Source organism: Lissotriton vulgaris, chromosome 7 (genome assembly GCF_964263255.1).
Source record: "Lissotriton vulgaris chromosome 7, aLisVul1.2, whole genome shotgun sequence".
Taxonomy (NCBI): domain Eukaryota; kingdom Metazoa; phylum Chordata; class Amphibia; order Caudata; family Salamandridae; genus Lissotriton; species Lissotriton vulgaris.
In genome coordinates, this window is record NC_141695.1 from 1,618,912,708 (window position 1) to 1,618,932,572 (window position 19,865).

Genomic DNA, 19,865 nt, shown 5'->3' on the forward strand with positions numbered 1-19,865 from the left:
CCCCACCCTGCCCCTCCCCCTCCCCATGTCACCGCCCAGCAGCACTCCCACGACCGTCCGCAACTCCCTACTGTTACACTCCGCTATCCAATACTTTCCCTATTGTTGCACTCACTGGAGTGGGAATAGTAATTTTTACCCCTCCTTTATCAAACACTTTCCCTACTGTTGCACTCACTGAAGTGGGATTAGTCAATTTTACTAGTCCGCTACCCAACATTTTAGCTACTGTTGCACTAACTGGAATGGCAATAGTAATTTTTACTCATCCGCTATCCAACACTTTCCCTACTGTTGCACTCAATGGAGTGCAAAATGTAAGTTTAAAGACTAATAAATATTTTACTGTTTTAATTTATAAAATAATGTTTTTATTAGATTTTATGTTATAAGTGTATGTAAACATATATATTTATTTGTACATTTTATATATTTATAAAATTATAAAGTAAATAGATATATATATATTATATTTTACGTGTCTGTTTAAATATTTTTTAAATACATTTATTTCTTATATTTGTTAAAATGTATATTAAATCTAAATATTTTTTTAAACTTACTTTTATCATTTAAAATATTTAACATGAATTTTTATACAAATAAAAAAATCGATTGTCCGCACATAATTTTTTTTTACATCAATATTTTTTTCCGATATTTTTATACTTATCATTATAAATAAGGGATGTCGATATTTTTGTCATTGATATTTAAAACTCAATATTTGTTTATGGGGATATTTTGGGTGTCAATCTTCTATCAGTGAACCATGTAGCACAAACCCTTCCACCCACACACCAGCCTAGAGCTACTTGTCTTTCACTGTGTGGGCGCTCATATAATATAACTGTTTGAATTGCTTGGTAATTTCCTGAAAAGATTCAATAGTTGGCTGAATACTTATGGACAAAGGAAGAGAAGTCCAGAGTTTTGAACTAGTTCTCCCAGGAATGATCTATACTGAATCTGGAGTCCACGATCAATCCCGTAACTGTGATTCAGATAATGTGGGCAAACATTCCATATTAAAAAAACATATTCTCAAGAGTAAGACCCATTTCCTAGGAGTTGCTGGACCTCATTTACATGGACAAGTTGGGCAGTAGGCATCAGCTCCTGCACCCAAAACTACAGAAGTGCTGCCACCAGCCAGGACTATTGAAAGGGGATCGAGAGGTTTACTGCGTGCGACTGCAGGGTTAGGAGCTCAGTTTAGGATCTACCTATTAATAGGATGCACCAAGGTTGCCGATAAGGAGCACTAGATTTACAGTTTAGGGGTTCCTTGCAGTGAGCCCTCCCACCACCAGCCTCAGCATGGAACACAAAATACAAGGGATATTTAGGAGCAAAGGAAAAATGGCAGGAATGGAACAATGTTCTAAAAAAGTTGGAAGCTTTCTTCCTTATGGATGATCTTTGCCATTGCCCACCAAAGTTTCCAGTCAAAATATCATGTGTCTCACTGCATATACTCCAGTCCCATTATTCCAGAATGATTTATTCGTATCATATATGACTTTGATTTTAATCCTATTTCCAAGGGGAAAATTTAATGAATTTTTAAGGTGGAATTGATATGGTTATCTTTCTTTCAGTTGAGAACAAACCTTATTTTTATCTCAGTCATCGCTGCAGTCTTTCAATAGGCTTTTTAGGTAAATTGTGTTGACCACCTTTCCTTTATTCAGTGCAACCATCACTAGTAATCACAAGTAAACTACTTGGCAGCACATGGTGTTCTCTTTAAACAACTAGTAAAGTCTCTGGACTGAAGGTAGCTTCCTTTTACAACAGACTTTATTCATGAAATGAATGGCGTTATGTTTGTTGACTGGTAGGGATGGTCACCTGTTAGACCTGGCCCTTTCTGCAGGGTCACCACAGATTTTTGCCTTCCTTTGCTTAATCCATTTTTGTTGACATTTAGGACTGTGCTCACCTTACTTCTGCTAACCAGTGATAAAGTGATTTTGCTCCTATTTTAAACATGGTCAAATTGCTATGCACATGATTGGTTCATTTAATTTACTTATAATGCTCTAGTAAATGGTACTATATGTAACTAGAGCCTGTAAATTAAATGCTTCAAGTGGGTTGCAGCACTATTTGTGTCATCTACTAAACAAGCACTGTAAAACATGTTCCCAGGCTTGCCTCTGCTGCCTTTGCATAATTTTACAATGTTATTTCAACTGGTTAAAAAAAACTCTTGTAAGTCCCAAACCTTCTTTTAAAATAATTATAAGCCACTCCCAAGGTAAGACCTTAAGGCTCATAGGGCAGGGTGCATGGTATTTATAAAAGTAGGACATGTGTACGCAGTGCATAATTTGTAAATAAATACGTGACAGGGCTCTCGTCAGGAGGTCACTGCAGCTTACACCACACATGGCCCCCACCAGCACTGCCAATGGCAGTACCAAGACCACTAACCATCATACTCCCACAAGTGTGACAGTCCAGCCAATCACAGGCCCCAAAAGGGATTTTTAATATATATTGAACTAATTAACAACTCTTGTTATGCTCATCTTTAAATTAGACAAACAGCACCACCATGTGGCAGACTGTTACAAGCTGTGCACAACAAGAGTACGAAGTTCCTCTGTGAATTAGGCTAGGGAGGCTGTAGAGATGAGTGAGTCAATGAAGACCAATGATGTGTATGCAAAGAAGGGGGGGTTCCCCTTGTCGGAACTAGGGCTCTCACACAACCAGCAAGCTAGGTGTCATGCTTCATCATATGAGCCTGCCACTCGCCAAGTCGGCGCTGCAATACCTGATGGGCACCCAGACCGGGGCTCTTTATCGGGGATCTTTTGTTCCTGCCGGTGAGTGCAGTGGGGGTGAGGGGCCTAGTGTGTGTAGATGTGGGGGGATGTGAGTCTAAAATAGGGCAGTTAGTCCTAGCCAACACTTAATTAAGAAGGTAAACTGCCTAACATAAAAGAGCAAGAGGGGCAAAGGACTAGTGGCAATGTGTCTAGTGGTGTGTGCCCTGCTCTCGTGTGATCAACATGTTTCGTGCCTCAAGTGTCATGTAGATCGGGGCTCTTCCTCAGGATCAAAGAGACTCTATCTACACTAAAAAGGTAAGTAAATTCTACGTACCAAGTTCTCTGGTTGTTGACCTATACTGTCAACAAGTAAGTGCTTGCAACAGTAGCCGGCGGTTACAAAGGACACCAATTGGGTCCGGCGTGTGAGCGCTCCTAGCGTCTGGCCTACCCTGCCGCCGACACCGGGACTGGTAAAATCCCCGGTGTTGACAATTAAGTGACGGTGCCAAGCACCGAAAACCACCGTCTCAAATTAAGCACTATATGTACGTACATTTTACATGTCTTGACAGTGAAAGTCCTTTTTCACTGTATCAAGGCTAATTCTTCCATAGACTAACACTGGGTTTCCCTATTACACTTAATAAGTGATAACGTCAGCATGGAAGCAGATAGAGAAATACTTTTTCCATTTATTTAAGTCGGACTTTAGGCTACTATTCTGAAAATGTTATTTTTAGAAAGTTGGAATTTTTGTGTCTAATCCAAAGGTGCCTTTCTGCCAGTGTTAAGGGTTACATGGCTGTAAATGGCTCTCTTGTGGTGTGATGTGTATTTCTTTCAGAGAAGGGACAAAAAAGGGCCTTGGGTGTGGGGAAGGTGTTTCTCTCCTGATCAGGATGACTTATGGCTACACCCTTTCTGAGCTTCAAAGGTTAGCCGGAGAGCTGTACACACCCCTTCCAAACTTCTGAAGATGCCTACCCAGTAACTGGAAATGCAGCCCATGACTGGGCCGGCCTGCCATTGGTTAACCTAAATAGATAGGAGCCAGACCCCAGGAAAGGGGACGAAATTACCAAAACCAGTCTAGCATCAAACAAAGGGGTTGACTTCCACACATAGGCTGGCACTGGGTATAAAAGTGGCATCCTCAGAACCTCTCATCAGAAGACGTCTGTATCTGTGGAGACTCAGAAGAAGGACTGCAGGGCTGTCTGAAACCTGAAGCAAGACTGGAACTGCCTGCCTTGAACCCAGGATTCCAGAAGTGACTCCAAGAATCAGTTGGCTGACCTCCAGTCTGAGCTACAGAGAAAAAACATGCTTCCAGAGGCTTTCCCTGCAACTGCCCTGCTTACCAGCACCAACTAGACCTGTCTTGACCCTGCTTCTTGCATCTGCTGGAGTGAGTCTTAACCCACAAGAGGTGACCCCCCCCCCCCCCCCCCCGGAGATCCTTGGCCAGTGTCAGAGTGTACTCCTTCAAACTAAAAACTTCAAAAACTGGACTACTGTTGAAAATCCAGACATTCTGAGCTCTTTGTGATGAAAAATAACTGCCCCTGGTCTCCTCACAAACTTTACTTGAGCAAACTTCACAGATGCCAATGTGGGACCTGCATATGACGGCCAATGCGTTGCTCTTGGCTACAGCCGCCAGACTTCACTCACACGGTGCTCTCCATAATGACAGCAACTGGTCTGCCTTTCACACCAACACAAAGGTCCACCCGGCGACCAGCTCCTCATGCCAACAACAATCTATTTGCGGTCCCCCACAAAACTCTAACTGAGGCTCCTCACATGTAATTGGACAAAGTCAGTAGGTGCACTTTCAACCAGGATGAATCTGGTCCCTGAATCCAACCTGCGCTCCATTGAGGTCAGCCTGAACTTTGACTTTGACCTGGTCCAGTAGGACTAGATAACAGCGAATTGGGGCATTGTGCTTTTTGGCGCTATTTTTACGTAACACTTGAAAACATTATTACTCTGGTTCCTCTTATTGGATTTTTGCATTTCTGGTGTTCTTTTTATTTAATAAAATGTACTCTATTTTTCTGGATCGGTTTGGGATTTTTCTTGTGTTGTGTTTTCACTTTATTACTGTTTACGTGCTGAATAAAAACTTTACACACTGCCTTTAAGGTATGCCTTACTGCTTTTGTGCCGAGCTACCAGCTGGTTAAGTCCAGGTTTATTTAGTGACTTTTGTGGTTCAGCCCTACAAAGATTGTGTTTATTATTATGGGGCTCTACCCCTCTCAACTAATAACCCAATGTTCTACAGCACCCTTCCATTGCCTGCTAACATTGTGAAGAGTTTGGAAGTGAAGATCGACAATTGCCTTTCAATATCTGCACAAGTCACGGTAGTGGAGCCATCCTGCATTTGGTAAATCAAAATATTGAGAATAATGATCCAATACTTGACCCAGGAAAGTTTGTGCTACACAGTCGCATGATTGATAGGGTCTCACAGTTGCTGCATTGATAGGGTCTCTGCTAGACTACGGTAATTAGCTTTAGTTGCAACTACCATTAAACCTGTTGGAAAAAATTAACCCCTTGCATGCTGCCGCGATTCTGCGCCTGTGCGGCACATTCCAATCGCGGGTGCGGTCATTATGGCCCCTAGCCGTCATCAGCACACGAGCACTGTAGTGCATGACGGCTGGGGGCCGTCATCAGCATGCACGGGGTTAAAGTCATTCAGAATATTCCAGCCAGGCAGGAGTAGCTGCTCCCCAAGCTTCCAGTGAGACAGTGCATCTACGTAAAAGACTTGAGGACTGTTTATAAATCTAGATTGAGGGATGCTCCTGCTTTCATACAAATGTGTCATCAAAAGTATGTTCGTGATAGGACTCTGAGATCATCATCTTTTAACACCTTAGATGCGGCGCAAATATCCCTCCCCAGTGCTGCGCTGTCCATTGGAACTAGTGCTGAATGGACGTCCAATGGTCGTGCGCAGCACTGGGGAGGTAGTGCTGCCGTCGGCCAACGCCCCGACGCAGCACTTAAGAGGTTAGCTTGATGGCTATTCCTAGATTCCACCCATCTAAATCAGGAGGACACTTTCTCTGCCAACAGAATACGACGACAGCTGGAGACCTGGCTGTTCAAGCAGGATTTTGTTGACCTTTTGAGAAGGGCATGTGTGGGTTTTTCTCGCTTACTTTTGGAACAGTGCCTAAGGACCACTGATGATAGTGTGTTTTACAAACAGAACACAACAAATGAAAACAACCAAAAATATATTCTAGAGTTCCATACATGTTGTGTCAAGTGTTAGGGAGTTCTCAATAATGTTGCCCATGCATATAGGTCCATGTGCTTTTTGTTCTGCTTAGTATTAGAATTGCAGTTCTAGGGGCATATTTATGAAAACAATCATGCAGCACAGCACGATACCTTGCTACGTTGAGCTGCGTAATAGAGAAAGGGAAAGAATGTGCTGCAATGTTTTGTGCCAACTCAGGTACCCTTGACCATTGTGCAAGGGTGCCTGCATTGTAGGCAGGATTGTTTTTGTGCAGGAAGGATACTTTCCTGCACACAAACAATCCTCTGAGGCATTTTACAGGCGGAATGCAGCACACAGGAAAAGAGGAAATTGCGAAGAGAAATAAAGACATTTCTCCTTGTTACGCCTCACCTGGGGCGGTGCAGCTTTTTGACGCATTCCCAGGTTTACCAGTAGTTGTTAATATGGTAATGCAGTGGATATGTGGGCGTATGCACGCTCCACCAATGGAACACCTCCCTGCAGCAGAGTAACGCAATGCAGCAATGTGTGCTGCGTTGCATTACTCTAGATTTATCAATTATCATCAACGAAAGAGTGACTATAGTAGAACCAGGGGACTCCCGGTTAAACAAGACAAAACTAAAAAGCCAAGGACAAAAAACAGTGTTTGTAAAAGAACCCTCACTCACCGTCCTGGTCGGTGACATGCTTCATCAGTCTAGATTTATTAAGCCACGCAAGGCCATGCAAAGTGGCCTTGCTTGGCATGATAAATCTAACTTCAGAGATTCATCCCTCTTCCACCCATTGCCTGGCGCAAGGGCGTTGCTACTCTTTAATAAATATGCGCCACAGTGTTTGTCCCTTTTTTGGTCATCTCGGTGTTCCTTGAGACCTCATAGTACCTTTCATCAGCTCCTGACCTTCCAGCACTTGGGAAATTAGAGCAATCTATTTTCCAAAAATGTGACATTTGCTAATGTATAAAGCACTTGCCTCAAAAAGATTGGGCCCAGATTTACATTGGCTTTGCATTACTTTTTTAACGCAGTCCCAACCTAAAATGTAAGTTGGTATTTACAAATCAATATAAATAGAGATTTGCATTGGTTTATAACTAAAAGTAACATTATGCAGTGTAATGTGCTGCCTTATGTTCCTTTGCAGCAAGGGGGCCTTCCATGGGTGGTGTATGGGCATTCTTGTGCCTCCCCCCATGGATTTGGCTACAAATCCCTGTCTACAAAGAATTGTAAACATGGATTTGTGCCAAAATCCTGAGCCTCCCTGAATGAGAAGAAATATTAGTATTTCTCCTAGTTTTTAGATCTTTGCATGTGTGTTGCATTCTGCAACACACACACAAAGAGGAAAGTGCCCTAATACATAGTTTTTGTTCAGTAAGGGAGCCCTTCCTGGACACAACCTATGTTGACCACAACACAGATACCCTTGCACTATGGCACAAGGATAGCTTTGTGGGTGCATATTTGCTGAAACTGCACAAGAGGAGGGAGAGAGCAGAACTGTTCCACTTCTTTGTAGATATGATGCAGTTCTGCTCTCTCGAGTTCACATAATCCAGCGCAGCAACTTTGCTTGGTGCTCATGTTGTGTCCTCTCTTTGTAAATCTGAGCCATAGTCTTTTGCTGCTTAAATTGCAGCAATATTTGTAACCCCATCTTAGTTATGCTTATTGTATGGCTCTTGAATCACATCCGAATTCAAACCTGTGCCCTGCATGTTGCACACATATTTCTGTAGCATTATCAATGCCTCACTGGATAGTTTTACATCATTTCAGAAAACTGCCTTTTCATGGCAAAGACCCTCATTCCTCTCCAGATCACCTTTCTCCTCAGAGTATATCTTTGTGTGAGCCTTTCCAAAGATAGACTGAGGTATTACCTTACAGGAGCGAGGCACTGAATAATTTATGGAAAGTATTTGAGCAGTTTGTTGAAATTAGAGCAGAGTTCCAAGAATCAGATCTCTAATTCTGAGATGGCTTAATTTGATATTTGCCATACATTATTGGTTTAGTTAAATCAATACACTGAAATGTCTTCAGAGGAGCCATAGAAAATATCTATACACAGGTAATTGAAAGCAGGATCACATTGCTAAATGTTCCTAAAGGCAGTGCTTGTAATGGAAAAATAAAAAGTTTAGGTCCCTTACTGCACAAAAGCAATCAATGGAGGGGTTTTCATTGTTCTATGTGTGCTGCAGCACACATGGGAAGAGGAAAATGAGGAGAAATAAAAAATAAATGTCTCCTAGTTATGGCTGCTCATGGGAAGGAATAAGGTTTTGGTCCTGCCCCTGGTTTACCTGATTTTGTAAATCAGGGGCGGTGTCAAAACCCATGGTTGTTGAGTGGGAACACACACCACAGCACCCATGTAACTCCCCCCTAACACAGTGTAAGACAACACAGTGACTTGCACTACGTTGCCTTACACCATATTTATGAGGCCATGAAAACCACGCAAAGTGGCGTTGGTGGCCTCGTAAATACGGATCTGCACACTGCGCCTCCGGAACATCACAAAAGTGATGCTCCTTCAGCAGAAATGTGCCAAAAGGGGCTTTCAAATAAGCCACAAGGGTTTTTAAAGGTTTGTTTTCCAACACAAACCATGACACAGCTAAAACTGCTCCTCAATCAAGGTATTAGTCTACCTGGCTTTGTCAATGTTGTGGGTCATAGAACATCTACTAGGATCAGATTCATGGCCTGTGCATCCTTTTCAGAATCACAACATGACGCACAGTTTCAGAGCCATTAATGATTGCACACTTTCAGAAATCTAAGATATTAAAAATCATAATCTTACCTTATCCAGCATTTTCAGAATCATGTTATGTCCCCCAGTTTCATGACTGTGGCCTGTTTTCCAATTTCTTGAACCATCCCCCAGCTTCATCTCCCAGAACCCACCTCTCCCCTCCCAAAGGTGCTCTTACGTGCAGGCCAGGACATTGTCGGTGTATTGTGGTTGTATTCATATAGTTCTTCTTACATCTAACGAGGCACCAAGGCACATTTAGGGATGGGAGGGTGCTTTCTGTGGGAGTGCTTTTGATGCAAGAATGTCTGGAGTCTGACCTCTGTGAATATTGTGTTGATGTTATGCTGGAGTTCCCGAGTTTTTCTCTTATGGTGGTTTGTCACATTGCATATGTTTAAATGTGTAGCAAAGGTCCAGTACATTTTCTGTTGAGTTAAATGGACAATCTCATGCATTCATAAATTAAATACACAAGATTGTTAATCATACAACTCACAGCGGGGCCGATTCACAGAACTAATCTGAGACAAAATCCTAAACTTACTACTTTTGGTATTCACAGAATAGCATTTAGTAGTAGTAAAGTTAGGATTTTTGTCTGAAGTTAGTATTTTGTTTTAAAGTAGGATTTTGTCTTCAGTTAGGATTTTTTCTTAAGTTAAACTTAAGTTTGTCCTAAATTTTGGTTTTAAGACACAATCCTAACTTATGACAAAATCCTAACTTTACGCCTACTAAATGCCTTCTGGGAATACCAAAAGTAGTAAGTTTAGGATTTTGTCTCAGATTAATTCTGTGAATCTGCCCCAACATGTGTATTTCTCCAAAAGTTTAAACTGTTAAATGACCATATCCAGATAAACTTTCCAAACTAAAGACAAACAATAAGATAAGAGAGGGAAGAGCTGAGAAGGTAGAAATACTAGAAAGAAAAAGCTAGTTTGGGTTGATGCACAGAGAGAACAAGGTAACCCTAAGTAATCCATTGCTCCCTAACCCCGTCAAACCTCTCCCACCTCTATCTCTCTACACTCGTGACAAAAAGAAGGATCAAACAGTGTCTCGTGTCCAGGGACAGGCTGGAACCCAAAATCAGCCATTGTAAAAATGTTCAACCAAGCTCCGCGCTGCAGGAGTCTGCGACTAGAATGGGCCATGGGGAGCAGTGCTGGGTCATGGAACTCAACCCAGCTCTGAAAGCAGCCCACTAGCCTGCAGTCTACCGGGAAATACCAGATAATCAGAATGGCAAGTCTGGCCCTGCTAGAGTTTCATTCTCCAAACCATCTTGTATGGCAGAGAAATAGTACAGCTTAAGACCTTCTAGAAAAGAGAGTGCATAAATCTTGTTATGATGGTAAACCTTGAGCTTGGTATGGTTCCACACTGCCACTAATGTCCAATTTATCCTTGTGCTGTGCTGGGGATTCTTGCCTTGGAATATACGTTCAAGGAGGCTGCTCTTTGAAGAATGGCCTCCCAGAGATTAGGGTCATTCCAAACCATCATAATGGTCTGATTCTTCAGGCATAGCCTGGGATTTGGTTGAGAGTCTATGGGTCTTGCCTATTAACTATCTACTGGCACCCTCTGGGTAGCTCCAGTGGTCAACAATAAATGAGCAGATAACTCCGAGCCAGGTCTCTCGTCGCTAATAGGTGGATAGCCCGAGATGCTCAATTTAGCTGCCTTTTGTACTCTTTCTTTTCCTGAATAATAATCCCACCTTGCCTGCTTCTCTGTTCTCCCTGTTATGATCTCCAGGAAGTGCACCTGTTGTTTGTTACTCTCAGCCCTGGACTCCATCTTTTCTAATCTCCATCACCTCCAAAGTGGTGGATTTTTCCACTGTTACTAATCTCTTCAAAATGGAGTCTGGGGTTTGGCATAATGTATTTCTGATCCCAGGCAAGGTCAAGGTCACTCAATGCAGGGGGGAACATCCTTTACGACGCAACCATTACCCTGCACTACCATTACAACGCAGGGATCACAACGAAAGCCGTTACAACGACTTTCGCTGGAGGGCGCTGTTGGATAGGGAATAGTTTAATATTATATCCAACACCTTCCCTACTATCCACAGGGACTGGAGTTGGAATATAAAATTAAACTATTCCACTATCCAGCGCCCCCCAATGCAAGTCGTTGTAACGACTTGCGTTGTAATCCCCGCGTTGTAATGGCATGCGGGGTAAAAGCCTGCGTTGTAATGCCATACAACCAATGGAGGCCCTTCCTTTTAACCATCCAAACTGCTGTCTCTCCTCCTGAGAGTGAGATATACTTCTTTGTACTTGCAAAGTACCAAAGTCATTCAGTAGCATAGCCCACCTTGATGAATGATGGATCTCCTGGGAATCCCTCTGTCACAAGGTCTGAACACCAGCAGCAGGTCAGTACAGGATGCCAACAACAGTGCTGGTCTCCCTCTAACCAATGTCTCACTGACGCAGACTGCCCCCTCAATTCAAAGCATGTGTTCAGTACCGGACGCCCTCACAAACAGTACCAGATATGCCACCAGCGCGTTCTTATCTGTGCTTGTAGACTGCAGAGTCTGCCATTCATCCTGCAGTCACTCTTGCTTACTATGGACGACAGTGCTTAATTTGAGCCGGTGGGCGCAGGTGGGGTCCACTGGCAATCATTTTTGGGGCAGGACATATTTTTCATTCATGACACTTTGATTCAGAACAGGAGAGAGAAATTCAGAAAAGAAGGGAGAAGAGACTGACGGAAAACAGTGAGAAAGGGAGAACATAGGAATGAAAAAGAACTAACAGGAGTGAAATAAAGGCGCTGGGGTGTAGGGTGGGTGAAGAAAGAGGAATCAGATGAAACCAGGACTAGATAGGCTTGGTATTCTGCAACACCAACATACAGCAGCGCCACTGGCACTTACCATTTTACAAAGTAAGCACTGATAGGGACTGTTTGGCCTGTCTTCCCTCCTGACTCATTTTTCTAAGAGAAATAAGTTTGAATGTGTCCTGATTGTCTTAGCCGGTAACTACCCTTGAGACACGATTTATTTTTCCATTACCAGATTTGTCATTGTATTTTTGGTTAACAAGTGTTGCCCCTACCTGCAGTTATACCTGTTAGACCCTCATTCTTTGTAATTATGTGACAGCAATGGAGGGCAGTAGGTATCACTAACCAATTCCACATTACCTAAAAAACCTTCAGTACCCCTACATTTCTCCCCCCCTTGATTTGGATGATCATTTTTCCAAGACATGTTATTTAATTTTAATTCTCCTCTCTGATGATCAGTGTCGTGTTTATTCAGCAAGTTATGACAACAATCGAGTACCATGACTTGTTAATTTTTGTGGTTTTTTTGTAGAATATGTCCAGGAGTAATTACCACTCTGCTTTGCCATTACTGCTCATGCCTCTATTTTTGACACAGTAAGAATGACTGCTGCTATGTTGTCTCCACACAGATCATTCTCTTCTTAAACATTTTTTGATTTATTCCCAGATTTAAGTGCAGTGCCGCAATCAAACTTGGGGGTGGCGCTGTGCATTACTGTCAGGACTGGCCTACAGCTGGCGTCATCCTCAGCGCTGGTGCTCTAAAAGGCTGCCTTGTGTGACACGCAGCTTCGCAGATGTCTGTGCATACTGTCTAGTATAGGTTTCGCAATGGAAGCATACCCGTCCATACACATTCCTATGCCTAGAAAAGCATAGAGGAAGCCCATGGACTGGATGTGTTCTGTCGACTTCAGCCCCCATACAATGCATGTTTTTGTTTGGAGAAATTGGAACATTCTCCATGTTAGCGCCTGCTTCAAGGAGGCATTCGTTTTTGATTGTTAGAAATCAGGACCTGTTTGCAGTGACCCTCCACTTCCTGCCCCATTTGAAAACCCTAGGTGCTGGTTATCTGACTCTGAGAGCGCATTGGGCTCTGCTAGACAGGCCTAGGCCCAGTGCTATGGTGAGCACCCTTAGAATACAGTGAAAACACCTACATACACTAGGATACACTATAGGTTCCTGTGATTGGCATGACCTCCCTCATAAGGCCCTAGTACATAATATGGCAGGGGGATTGAAACTACCTTTAAGTCCCTAGTATAGAATAGGGCAGGGCGGTTTATAGATCACAGCATTTTATGCACTTGCATGTGTGCACTTCTGGCACATGAGTTCAGTTTAAAAGCAGCCCTGTGTTGCAGGACTGCTTTTAAAATGCAAATTGTGCCCAAACTCGACTTTTGTGTGGGGGGCACTTAAAAATGAATAAACTACAATGTTTGGGCATGATAGGTACCCCCAGAGTCTCCCCGGGGTGTGTGTGGTGGGGAGGGGGGCAGGTACCTATAAGGAGAATTTCTATAAAAAAAGTTATTTTTATATGTTCTGGGGTTAGTGAAATTGTACATTTCACTCCCCACATTGTGGTAAAGTGCACACCAAAATTGACTTTTGTGCTAGGAGCACTGTACAATGAGGAGATGCAATATTTTGATATATTCAGAACCCCTAAAGTCTTTCCTTCTTGTTCCAGAGGTGGGGGGGGGGGTCCTGTAGGTATAAGCAGGGTCCTTATAAAACCTGTTTTATAGGCCCTGGTATTGGAGAAATTGACCAGTTCATTTTTCCATCGCAGATCCCCAGCCCATAGGTTAACATTGGAAGAGGTTATTGGTTAATAACTGGAGAAGTAAAAGCCATAAAACTAGGATTAAAGGACTTAGTAGTATGGTAGTGATAAATCCAACAATATGGTATTGTTGAATTTATTCTAAACTGGACAAACAGGAAGTTATAAGACTTTCTTGTCTGTAAGCTGAAATTCAGCCCTCTAGTGTTCTGCCTTGATTGGTTGGTCAGAGATGAGTGGATTAGCCTGGATGCTTTGAAGAGGTGATAAATGACACCTGGGGCTAAGATAGGAAGCCTTTCTGGAAGGAGAGGTTGCTGGGCATAGGAATGCCAGAGCCAGGGGAAGGGGTAATAAATAATGCTCTTCAAGGGAAGGAGGAAGCAAGCTAGAGAAACCAGTTTTTATTTACACCTCTCCCCTCTGCCCCGCAGCCTGATGGGAGGGTTAAGGAGGAATTCCCAGATGTAAGAGGAGTGGACCTATGCAGATGAAGCCAGCTTGTAGGCTGGTTTAGTTAGTTCTGCTCCCTCTGCTGAAAATTCTGGCATATTGAATTCTGGTGAATTAGTGCTTTCTGGGATATCACTTTTCCTCACTTTAGAGGAAGTAGTCATGCTGTGTGGTATTGCCCTGCACCTCATTGGACAGGAGTGCCCTCGTGCTTGACCTCAGAGAACACTGAATACGAATCTGAGAAAGGGCAATGCCTCTCAGATCTGCTCTTTGAACCCTAAGAGAACCAGAAGGGTCTACGCTGAGGAGTTTGATGCACATTAACCAGGACCTGCACTCTGAAGATTGTGCATCTTGAGTTATCTGAAACTACAGCCATGTGGATCAAACTAGCTTCAAAAGGACTAAAGAGTGGGCTCCCTACAAGCTACAGGTAAACAGACCTCACCTGGACCATCACCACAAAGAATCCTCAGCCTGGGGTGCTACCAGTGGATGTGTAAGGGTTTTGTCCCAAGTGGATTGTGGGAACTGAAGTCCCAAACCTTCAAGGACCCTCCTGGAGATTCCAGACCCGTGGATGGTGTTTTGGACACTTTGGACTCGCAAGAGGAAATTGAGGAAGAAATTAAGCCTGCTGGAGGAGGCTGCACTAGTCTGGTGAGAAATCCTCCAGAAAAGTTGCTAAGTGTGTATTTGTCCCTGTCAGAGACAACCAAATGTCCAGAAGTGGCACTGTTGGTTTCTAAACACTAGAACATATCTAATCTTTAAACATTCATATCTCTGGTTCCCTACAGTGGATTTGTTTAGTTTTGGTGTCATTTTAAAGGTGTCCCTTCCTGCACCTAAATAATCCCTAATGGTGATGTGTAACTCCTATGTGTTCTGGCAATATGATGCTTCTATGTGTGCTGCACAATGCAGCACACATAGAAACAGCATAAACGAGGAAAAATTAAGCATCTCTTCTCTTTTCGCCATGTAAGACCAGGCTATTTATTGGTCTTAATTTTTGCGCTGCCACAATTTATGCCACCCTTGTAAATAGGAGGCAGCATCAAAATGAATGGGTGTTGCTGCTGAATACCCACCAATCGCCCATTGCTCGCCCCTTTCACGCTAAGTGCTGTGTGAAAGGGGGCCTTTTACACAAGGTGCCATCAAGCTACATTAAGCAGCTTAACGCCCCTTTGTAAATAAGGCAAAGAGTTAATTGCCACAGGAACGTCATAAAAAGTGACATGACGACAAGATGGCAAGATGCAAGATGGCAAGCAAAGTTAGCCATTTTAAAATGCAGGCATCCATTCGCTATTGTCAACCTAAACATGACTAATACACAGTTACTAACATTTGCATGTTTACGTGTTAATGTTGATTTAATGCAAAATGCTTAATATGAAAAAACCCTTCAATCATTTGATTACGTTCAAATATTGCATGTGCCATTTATGCTTTATCAGTCTATACGTTGATGAATGAGTGGTAATGTTGACAGTTGTTGCTTTTTCCTTTTCCTGCCAGAATTAGCAATCATACTTGTGCATCGTGAGCACATGATACAACTAAAAAGGATTGGTGCCCCATTCTTTTCCCAGGATGCTATGCGGTGTAAGTATGAACATGCTTAGCAAAACACAGTAAAATCTTAAATAACCTGTCAAGTAGTACATGAAATTAGGAGCTAGAAATTAGAACTTAAAAATACAGAGAGAATCTAAACGAAATGGCGGCACCCTCAGTGGGTGTTGTATCGCTGCTGTGAAAGGTATTGAGGGGAAACATCCATTACAACGCAGTATAAATCCATTACACCTGTATAAAGCAACTGTTGCAACGCACTGCCTTTACATCGCATGCCATTTCAATGCATGCCATTACACAATGCATGTCACGACAACGCATGCCATTACAATGCATACCATTACAATGCATTATAAGGTAAGTAATATAGATCTTTGTAATATTAGGATGGGTATGGGTTTTGTGGTACATGGGAATAGTACTTTTTACCCCTGCACTATCCAACACTTTCGCTATTGCTGCACTCATTGGGTTGGGAATAGTCATTTTTACCCCTACACTATCCAACACTTAGTAATTTTTACCCCTACACTATCCAACACTTACCCTACTGTTGCACTTACTGGAGTGGGAATAGTAATTTTTACCCCTATACTATCCAGCACATACCCAACTGTTGCCCTAAAAGTATTATGTGTTGCAATGGTATGCGTTGTAATGGTAGTTTTTAAAAATGTGTTGTAATGGCACGCTTTGTAAAATTATGCAATGTAATGGTAGTAGCGATGTAAAGACTGCGTTGTAAAAGCATGCATTGTATTTGCATGCGTTGTAACGTTATATATTCGTATGGAGAGGATGGGGCATTACAGTTAAAGCTGACAACTTTGGAACTGGGGAATAAGGTTTAAATCCCAGCGTCAGCTCAACATCCTGTGATTCTGGCCAAAATAGCTTATTGTCTCAGTGCCTAAAAATGTATCTGACCTTGTGTAATGTAACAGATGCTTATATAAAGCACTCCAATTCCCTTGGGCAAAGTGCACAATATATAAACCAGAAAAAAAAGGTTCTCATTTCATGGCCAACATATCAGATGCTAAAAAATGTGTTCTCTTTTCCCTGCCAGTTCAAATACAATAGGTATTGCATCTCCAACCTTGGCCCTATTTGGATTTTCCTCTTAGGAAAACAGGCTGCATTAAAAAAATGCATTATCTAAAAGCAACCACCGACGTGGTGGTTTGCTGACCCCGACAGGCTACCATGCCAATGATCTCCATTTGTAGTGGGTTGCAATGTGCGACCAGCCTCATGCAAAAAATTGGGGTAGGTCAAGTGGCCATTTACTACGATTTTGAATTTTGTGAACCGACCTATTAGCCCATAGGTTGGTTTGCAGAATTCCTTTGAAGTCACAAAAGTCAGTGCGTGGGGGGCATGGCTAGCAGCCGAGCATGGCGGCAGCCTAGAAGACCAGCTCCGAGAGAGAAGCGGCCTCTCCTAAAATCCGTAGCCTAATCCGTGGCTAATTTCGAACTCTAAAGGAGGGACCAAAGGCCTAGGACCGGGCAGTGCTGGCGGCAAGAACTCCGACACAAATCCGACACCGGACGGCAGAGATACAACCGAGTGTCCCAACGGCCCGGGGTCTGACCAGGATCCGGGGACTCCAGTGATCGGAGAAGCCGACCGGAAGTGCCATCAAGCCGGTAAGGAAGAACCGGAAGTGACCGGCGACTGGAGAGTGGAGATCGCTGTGACCCGCAAGATTGCCGCGGCGACCCTGACTGAGGCGGAGAAGTGTCACGACAGGTAGCGAGAGAGCCGCCGCCAACACACTGAAAAGACACGAGACATGGCCGGACGGTCGGGTGCCGACACAGGGGAGCATCGGAGCAGGAACGGAGACCGCGAAGGCGGCGGACAGACTCAGAGAGATCCCCCCTCCCTCCGCACTGAACCTGGCTGAGTGGCGGGCGGGTTCCGGTGGCATTTGCGGCTCAGAAAACTGCCATGAACCTGGTGACAGCGGTGACCGACGCGAGTTGCTGGGGCCCTACTGACCAGCCCGGACAGAACTAACATAAGCCCTGTGGATCAGTGACATCGGTGGCGCACCAGAGCACACAGCGCAGACAATCGGAGGGGGCAGTGAAGGGGCCAGGATGCGCAACTGCCCCGAACAGACAGATGAGCGCCATTAAGTACAGTTACGGGGCACAGTCCCGGTAGAGACAACGATGAGAGATGCCATCACCAGGAGCGCCTCTGCCCTACGCCACGCGGACCAGAGTAGGAGCGCTGCTACATAGCCGCACGTGACAAGCCGGAAAGACCAGATAACTGACCGTGAGCGCCTACGCTGAGGTACCATAGAGGTCTGAGTGAGACACGTGTGGAGCCTGCATCAACCGAGACCCGGCTGGATGAACGGCGGAGTGCGGGGTATGAGCCTGAGTGACGGCTAAACGGGGAAAACACGTCTGCTCCCCCCCCCTGGACCGTCCCTCGCGAATACCAATCGGTACTGGTAAGCAGTAGAGAAACAATAGGCACCATGGCGGGTAAAGGCTCCAAAAGTGGCACGACACAAACTCGTATCGAACGATACGCCTGCGACAAAAGTGCCTCTCCCCCAGCGGACGGAAGATTAAACGTCACGAGGACGGCAGACGGTGCAGGGGTAAAAAAAGCAACACTGGACGATGTGATGCGGACACTAACGCAGGTACAAACCATGGTGGGCTCCATTTCCACTGAGATAACTCTCATAAGAGCAGATCTCCATAAAATGGCTGAAAAAGTGGGGTCGCTGGAACTGGTCACGAAATCATTGGTGGAGGATGTGTCAGAACTACAAACGGCGATGGAGAAAATAACGGCAGAAAATAAAGCGCTGAAAGAAAAGCTGGACGACCAAGAAGGGCGCTTCCGGAGGAACAACATAAGAATCCTCGGAGTTCCTGAATCTGAAGGTACCAGAGCAACTGATCTCTTCGTGGAAGACGTGATTAAGTCAAAACTCCAACCTAAGGGTCTGTCGACCTTCTTCTCGGTCGAGAGGGCGCATAGGGTGCCGGGAGGACGGCCAAAACCAGGAGCATCTCCAAGACCTATTCTGGCGAGACTATTTAACTTCCGGGACAGGGATGCCATCCTACAGGCAGCGAGGGTATCCCCTCCAGTAAAGATCCAGAACTCCACTCTGGCCTTCTTCCCGGATTATACAGCGGAGGTGGCCCGTAAACGGAGGGCGTTTCTGGAAGTTAAAAAAGAACTAAGACAAAGAGAGATCCCATACTCCATGTTGTTCCCAGCTAAACTGCGGGTGGTGGCGGAAAACAGGACATGGTTTTTCGACAATCCAGAAGTAGCCCGAGACTGGCTAGACGGCTGGAGACCGACTTCTCAACCCCGCCGCTCAGGCAGGAACACAAAAGATCAACGTACGGGAGACCGCGCGGACATCCAAGCGGTGGGACCAGAGGAGGCGAGACGCTCACCAACAAGAGACAGTGTTAACGGGGACATAGAGACGGAGGAATAGCAGTCCGGTGGGTACAGAACATTTATTAGTAATGGAAATGCCGCGTGGGCTGCCATGGACACTGGGCTGAGGACCTCCGAGGAGGATAAGAGGGGTCGCTGACTCCGGAGTGTTCTTCACCCCCAACGAGCAAGTAACTTTGTGTTTCTATGTGGGTTGGGTTAGGCACTCTGCTAAGTTGGGGTGGCGGGCAGTTCAAAGTCCGTGTAGCAGGGGGGCAAGGAGGGGGGGAATTCAGGGGAAAGGGGGGGTAACAAAGTTTAATTGTTTGAACTGTTTGACTCTTAAAGATTATGCGAGGTACAACAAACGGCACAATGTGCTGGTCGATACACGCCGGACACGACGGCATCAGTCCAAAGTACAAAAAGGCCCGTCACTACAGGCAAGATATAACAATCATGTGGATGGGCATAGGCCGGGAATACTGGTGCCGTTCCATTCGGGGATCTTGTCCTTCTTTACAAACAAGCGATGGCACAAGATGCACAGACTGATAACATAGAGGGGAGTCCTCACTCGGGGCCGGTGACTCCACTACAATTGATGTCCTGGAATGTGAGGGGGCTGGGAGACAAGATAAAGAGAGGGTTGGTTCTGCAGGGTATCAGAAGAATAAATCACAATCTGATCCTTCTTCAGGAAACACATCTAGTGGGTGAGGCCAGCAAGGCACTAGACAGACGAGGTTACCGCATGATAGTACACTCAGACTTCACTTCGGCATCCCGGGGGACAGGCATTTTAATGAAGAAGACATCCCGGTTCATACTACAGACCACCAAAATTGATGATCACGGCCGCTTTGCAGCAGCATGTGGGCAATGGGAAGGAAAATTCCTCAACGTAGTGTCTGTCTACATTCCACCGGCG

At 44.5% G+C, this 19,865-nt stretch overlaps 1 protein-coding gene across 3 annotated transcripts in view; it reads left to right on the forward strand.

Moving 5' to 3' along the window:
• Positions 1-19,865, forward strand: part of KCNS1 (potassium voltage-gated channel modifier subfamily S member 1) — a 164,207-nt gene that overhangs the window by 49,185 nt on the left and 95,157 nt on the right. Inside the window, exon 2 of one of the 3 annotated variants that reach the window (XM_086929031.1) lies at positions 15,443-15,529. The exons of the other annotated variants lie outside the window; for them this stretch is intronic. Coding sequence (XP_086785157.1) covers positions 15,518-15,529 — 12 coding nt within the window. The 5' untranslated portion in view covers positions 15,443-15,517. The remainder of the gene's footprint in view (positions 1-15,442; positions 15,530-19,865) is intronic. 3 annotated transcript variants of the gene reach the window in all.